Source organism: Saccoglossus kowalevskii, chromosome 12, assembly GCF_978046115.1.
Source record: "Saccoglossus kowalevskii chromosome 12, keSacKowa6.1, whole genome shotgun sequence".
Classification (NCBI taxonomy): Eukaryota; Metazoa; Hemichordata; class Enteropneusta; family Harrimaniidae; genus Saccoglossus; species Saccoglossus kowalevskii.
In genome coordinates, this window is record NC_140652.1 from 35,540,100 (window position 1) to 35,547,564 (window position 7,465).

The 7,465-nt window shown below is 34.1% G+C and overlaps 1 protein-coding gene across 1 annotated transcript; it reads left to right on the forward strand.

Moving 5' to 3' along the window:
* The first annotated feature begins 1,024 nt into the window (after positions 1 to 1,024).
* On the forward strand, positions 1,025 to 7,223 carry LOC144343798 (uncharacterized). The gene is made up of 2 exons (XM_078006208.2): positions 1,025 to 1,185; positions 3,709 to 7,223. Exons 1-2 carry the CDS (start codon positions 1,025 to 1,027, stop codon positions 4,868 to 4,870), a joined length of 1,323 nt encoding a protein of 440 aa, XP_077862334.1. The 3' UTR covers positions 4,871 to 7,223.
* Positions 7,224 to 7,465: the final 242 nt, after the last annotated feature.

The following is a 7,465-nucleotide window of genomic DNA, read 5'->3' on the forward strand; positions in this document are numbered from 1 at the left end:
TGTATACGTTTAGATGTAAGCTCAATTAGTTATTCAGGTTCCATCACATACGTGGATAGAATTTGCATCTGATAAAAAATCAAAACAAAGTAATGATGACATTTGTTTGTGTTTTAGAATATTTAACAGTCTCCAGACTTCATTCATGAAAGAGAACCTAAAATTCTGGAATACTTCCTTCGAAAAAGTTGTTCAGATTTGTTTACTTTGCAATGTACAGAGATGTCATGTTATATAGATCCATCATATCCACATGGTGTGTAACACCTTTCAATTGGCATAGTGAGTGCACAGACGTATACAAAATATATTATTACCTAGTTGACTGTAGAAGCTACCAAACAATGTAATAACACGAGATATATGGATCGTGTGTGTGTGAACACACGTCTGGGTATTTTCACTAAACCATGTATTGGAGGTCGACACGCCTGTCACGCGATCTGACGCCACCTTATTGAATGAACACGTGTGTATTTAATGTGTCGGCCACTGATTGGATGGTTTGACTGTTATGTAGACACGCGTGTTGAACCAAGCCACGGGAGGTTTATGTTTTATGACACATGGCAGATTGTCTATTTTGAGGTCCATGCTATGACAATAGAAAGATCATCGAGTACACACCTTTCTTTATATTATACACATTTTATGCTGTTTGTTGAGACTGTAATTATATCGTTTTCAATACGGACATTATTACTGAAGCAGAAAGTTCATATCATCACCAAGATGGATATCTAAAGTGTTTAAATGAGAGTCCAATACAGCTTCTTGCAATGTACTCAAGCATTCCCTAAACTTTGTTAATGTGCATGGATTGTCTGACGTCGGCTGTGTTTTGACCAAGCATGTTATGCAAAAGCTTGTCACAAAAATTGAATGAGTTTAGGCTTTTTATATTGTCTTAGCGCCAATGAAATTAATATTCAGGTGCTTTGGTGATGCTGGGTTCGTTGCTATTGTTACAGAGTCTAATATCTGTACAGCTGTTATTGGTGTTGCAACAGGTTACCATTACAATATGGCTGCTTCAGAGAAACCCTTGAACTCTGTCTACAACAAGACTAATTATGCTAGATATTATGCAATGTACCATGAAAGTATTCGAGAATCTATTAACCCACTTACTTCTGTGACTGCTTCTATGATCAATAATTGCGGACACACGAGGAAAGTGTACAGGTTCGAGAGTCAAACGAAAATGAAAGTGATACATGTTCAGGAAACAGTTAAAACATGATTGACTTTTTCATAGTGAAGTTAGAGTCGGTGACGTTAACCTCTATATTAACTGGGGTTGAAGCTTAGCATAGGTAACCTGTTTTAAACGAATGCCAAGAGAGAGAAATACTTTTAGAACGTGCCACTAACTCTATCACCCCCAACAGGCATAGTTTGTATTTGCAAACATTTAGATTCGAATCAACAAATATAATTCAATCCATTTAGTGAGTAGAGATGCGATGGTTTTAGTTGTCTAGTTTCAGAATATGTTAGATTGGCACAGTAATAAGAAGCAACGAAAATATTTCAACAATCCAATGCAACTTGGGTGATGATATAAGTAATGCATTGATATTATAGCTTTTCTGGATGTGACACTACAAATGGGTTCAGCGGAAAGGGCAAAATCCTTTATTATAATCAAACAAGGGACTCAACTATATTTTTTAAGTTAAGAAGAACCTTGGCGAGACAGTTTTTGTGAGTGATGCTTGAAGGTCGCCTATGAGACTACAATTATTAAAAAATGGCATTCAATTACGGTTTAGGATAATTTAGAATTATTCGATATTGCAAATGGAGTGGTTGAACCAATATTAAAGATATTTGTCCTTCATGAAAACATAAAACTAATGTTGCTGTATATGATCACCCACATAAACATAATCATAATTAGTTTAGCAAACCCGGATGATAGAGATGAGACTGCAGTTTTCAATTTTATATCCAATAAAAATACACGTTTTTGAAATATTACAAGAAGAATTGAGATTAGATGCAGATGTTATAGATAATACTCTCCTTGTGTTCTGCCATGATAAAAATGAAAAACAATTTTATACGTCGTTTTTTTGCACTATAATACTTGGATAAAGAGTATCACCTCTTGAGACAATAACAAATAGTAATTCTATTGTAAGCGATAAATAAACAGTGTAATATTACCTTTAGATGTGTATGTGTTTACAGTGCAAATGGTATATTAACACAATCTACCTCAACGCAGAATATGCATGACAGTATAAAAACTTGTGGTACTACGATTATCGATTGTATCGTGAAAGCGATGAAGCCGGTGTATTTAATTATTCATATCCAAAAAAGTAAAAATTATATAGAACTGAACAGACTAATTTCAAACGTTTCAATCTGCTTATTCATATTATATATAGATATACCGTTGATATAGCATATAACAATTATACATATTGTATATAGATATATCTTTGATATACGATAAAACAATTGTAGATATTATATATAAATAAACGGCAAGTAAACTGCCAATATTTTTACGAAATCCTAGTTGAGGGCTTCTGTAATTACCTATAAAAACTGTGACAATACTTCCGTGCTATTGAATGGAGTGACGACACCGAATTCATCATTTTGATACCACCACTAAGATAAATTGTAAAATGTTTTTGATGATGTAAACACAGCGGAAGCACTTCTTGTGGAATAAAAAAGATTGCCATTTACAGTTTACAAAGAACCAAAGGAAATCCGAAACGGACGACAGTTTTTCGACTCTGTGTGTTGATGTTGTCTTCCCTGATAAGCCCAGTATTAAGTTCGTGACATGGCACATTCCCTGTTGTGGAATCGTAAACAAAACCGAAATTTGTCAGCCAGTTTGAAACAGAAATTAATACATTACTACGCACGTGGTATGACTAGTATGATGTATGTGTAAAGTTTGAATTTGACCGGTGAAGGCATGTCAGATACATGGCTCTAGAACGGCAACCATTAAAACAATATGCCCAACAGTATGAAATGGTATCAATCATTCTTAGAACTATTTCTTTTTCGGAATGGCAGAAATGCTCAATTATGGTGTTTTTTTAACATTTGGATTAGTTCATGAAACGAATGTGAATGTGACCGGTCAAAGCATGTCAGAGATATGGCTTCGGAACGTACAACATTCGTTAAAAACTAAATGACTTCTAGTCGGTCATTTTCGAAACTGGTCTGAAAAAAGTTCCAGTATAGTCAATGTTTTATCATGTTTGGAGGAATGTGTGTACATGTCTTTGTTTTTGTGGGGCGAGAGTAGTTTTCAATTTATATATCAGTGAAAATAAAAAAATCAGAACACTCGCATGTCCAGCTAGCCCTAGAGCTGCCGACCCAGTATGTTGTCCTTGTCCCGATATACAATAAAGAGTGTTTTTACATGGCTTAAAGTTCTTCCGTACTTTATAGCATAAATGAGAAACGTGCTGGAAGTATCACTGATGTATTTGCACAACTCAGTATTCATTTGTAGTCATCTCTACTATTCTAGAATAAGTAGAAAAATAGAAAAGATATCGTAGACCTATTCATCCCATAGTACTACTGTTGTATTCAAGTCATCGTATGATCCAGGACGTATGTTATTTGTATCCTTAAACTATATTAATTAATGAAGCTATCAAATATAATCATGTGATTCACTAATAACATAATACACTACTTCGGTTTCTCCTACAGTGATCGACAGAAAGCTGGTAAAGACAACAAGGCTCCTAAACATAAGGATACCCACCACGTGCACGATATCAGCAATGCAAGCTTGGAAAAACACACGAATATGCACAATGCTGTTAGCAATGCAAGCGTGGAAAAACACTCTAATATCCACCACGCTGTTAACGCAAACTTGGAGGAAGTATTGCACAAATACCCTTGGATGAAGAGAAAATATTGGCAACCCAATTTTTTTCTGACCGAGCATAGTGGCGTCTCTAATCAGCAGGGACGAAATGTTGTGTATGTTCATCATCCGAAATCCGGAGGGTCTACACTGAAAGGATGCGTGAGCACTATGTATAAAAAACAACTTCTGAATCTGGGCGGGTCATTGACATATAGCAGACGGAAACTCTATACAGTAAATAATAAGAGTAAGAGTAAGACTCATACTATTTTCAACGAAGATCCAACTTTTGGTGGATGTGATATTTTACAAGATTCTTCATGTTCTTATTTTGTAATACTACGAGATCCTTTGGAAAGATATATATCTAGTTACACGTACTGCAAGACTAAAGGGAAATATGGAGACCCGATGTGCATGACCACAAATGTCGATGCGATGACATTGAAAGAATGGATCTACCACCACGGAAGCTACGTATTCCGTCAAATGCAATTTAATATATTAAAGATTTGCTCGGAAAATTACTTCAAAGTGCATATTGAACCTATGATGAAGAAAATACAATACAATGGAACAAACCCGTCAAATCCACCATGTTGGTTTCGACATAAACTTGTACTCGATAGCATGGATGAAAGCGAGAAAAAACTATTATTACACTATTTTTTAAACAACTTAAAGAATTGGTTTGAGGTGATAGGCATCCTGAATGAATATCAGATCTCCTTACAGTTATTTCAGCAAGTCTATGGTTTGCCATTTTACGATATGTGCAACGGGATAAGTCTGTTAGTAACCCAGTATGGTAACGTGAAAGCTACTGATAAGGACAGGGACATTAAAAAAAATAAGTACGTGAGCAAAATAAAATCGAATTTACAAAAAGACCCTGATATACTTAAAATCTTGGACTATGACATACAAATATACCAAAAAGCATTAGAAATATTTCAGATGCAAAAGAAAAAATATTTTGAAGAGAAGCAAAATTAACCAGTTTATTTGAATGGACCACAATTAGCATAGATAATTGCACCAGTTAGGGTCACATTGTAAACGCCGCATGCGCAGTTGTGATCAGTATCGTATAAACGTATGATGCCGACACATACAAACAAAAAACATTAAAAAATAAAACTGCAAGCAATTACTTTGCACAATAAGGTTTATTAAACATACTGATATTATTTGTTGTCCCTGTCTACTGTACGCTCTGTATTTACGTTACATTGAAAGCATTTATTTGCATTTGCATTGCATTGGATGTTTCATTGAGTGAAATGTCATGGGTTAAATTCGCATATCAAAGAGTTTGCCATTACATGTTTGAATTAGAAATGCAACGGCTACCAACAGCTGCCTTCAGTCGAACATGTTAAAATATTTTGAAAATTTATACTAGGCGTCATGTGACCGTCGTGGGTTCCCCACGACTCAACAAATACATTAATGATAACATCTCCAAAACCTTGTTAGCACCCTCATGACATAACAAGCCATTGCGAATTAAAATCTCCGGATGTACTGGTTACAGACAATGCACGTTCCAAAAAACAAAACAAAAAACAATTGACACGTCAAGTTAAATTATCATAGAGATTCCCTTTAAAAAATGTCGAACATTCTCTTTCAAATAGAACCTCTTGGTCACATCAACTGCACGTCGATAGAAGCAACAACAATGAGCTATCAGCTATTTCATTTCTAATTCAAACATACGATGCCAAACCCCTTGATACGCGAATTTAACTCATGACAGAACTATTATATCTTTATTTATTTTCACCCAAACTGATTCGATGACATTCGCTATTTATGCACTATTTCCCCAGGTTGTTGTTCTTTATTATTCTGTTATGTAATTGACTTAAACACACCTGTTTTATATTTATGCTATATATATCATCTCTTACATATCATTCATATTTTGTTATTTCCCCCTTGAAATGTTAACATTGACTACATGAGAACTATAATCTTAATATCTGAAATGTTAACAAGGACTATACGAGAACTATAATTTTAATATCTGAAATGTTAACATGGGCTACATGAGAACTATAATCTGAATATCTGAAATGTTAACAATGGCCACATGAGAACTATAATCTTAATAACTGAAATGTTAACATTGACTACATGAGAACTATAATCTTAATATCTGAAATGTTAACATTGACTACATGAGAACTATAATCTTAATATCTGAATTGTTAACATTGACTACATGAGAACTATAATCTTAATATCTGAAACGTTAACACTGGCTACATGAAAACTATAATCTTAATATCTGAAATGTTAACATTGACTACATGAGAACTATAATCTTAATATCTGAAATGTTAACATTGACTACATGAGAACTATAATCTTAATATCTGAAATGTTAACATTGACTACATGAGAACTATAATCTTAATATCTGAAATGTTAACATTGACTACATGAGAACTATAATCTTAATATCTGAAACGTTAACACTGGCTACATGAGAACTATAATCTTAATATCTGAAATGTTAACATTGACTACATGAGAACTATAATCTTAATATCTGAAATGTTAACATTGACTACATGAGAACTATAATCTTAATATCTGAAATGTTAACATTGACTACATGAGAACTATAATCTTAATATCTGAAACGTTAACACTGGCTACATGAGAACTATAATCTTAATATCTGAAATGTTAACATTGACTACATGAGAACTATAATCTTAATATCTGAAATGTTAACATTGACTACATGAGAACTATAATCTTAATATCTGAAATGTTAACATTGACTACATGAGAACTATAATCTTAATATCTGAAATGTTAACATTGGCTACATGAGAACTACAATCTTAATATCTGAAATGTTAACATTGGCTACATGAGAACTATAATCTTAATATCTGAAACGTTAACATTGACTACATGAGAACTATAATCTTAATATCTGAAATGTTAACATTGGCTACATGAGAACTATAATCTTAATATCTGAAATGTTAACATTGGCTACATGAGAACTATAATCTTAATATCTGAAATGTTAACATTGGCATCATTCTGTGAGACTTGTATGAACTGCTCTGTGATCTCCTGCTTCCAGCGGTGCCCTCCAGAATACCTACGTTTCTCTGCAAGCAAGACTCCTGTATTTCTTCGTTGTTGTGTTGCAGAAGCCATTGACTGTCATCCATTATTACATCTTAGAACTGTGAGTTATCACCAATGCATACTTCCCTAAGCAATCCCCTATTTTAGTGACTTTATTCATTGTATTTTTCTGTGCTTTATTTCTTGTAATTAGTTTGAGAGGTTATTAAAGCCAGGAGCTTTAACTCGATATTTTGGTGTATGTGTATTTCATTTCCAGTAATGTTTTCTTGTCTACCTTATACTAGCAGTGAAAGAACCCCTTGTCCAGTGTGAGTTCTGTGTGTGCCCTCTCATTAGCGATAAGCAGGTCTTACACTGTGACAGTGTTCCCACCAACTCAATTAAAATTCTAACCCACATATGCACAGGCGACAACTTCGCGGCTTCAAGAGCATGAATAATGAAAGTAGGTTGTTACTTAGCGACACA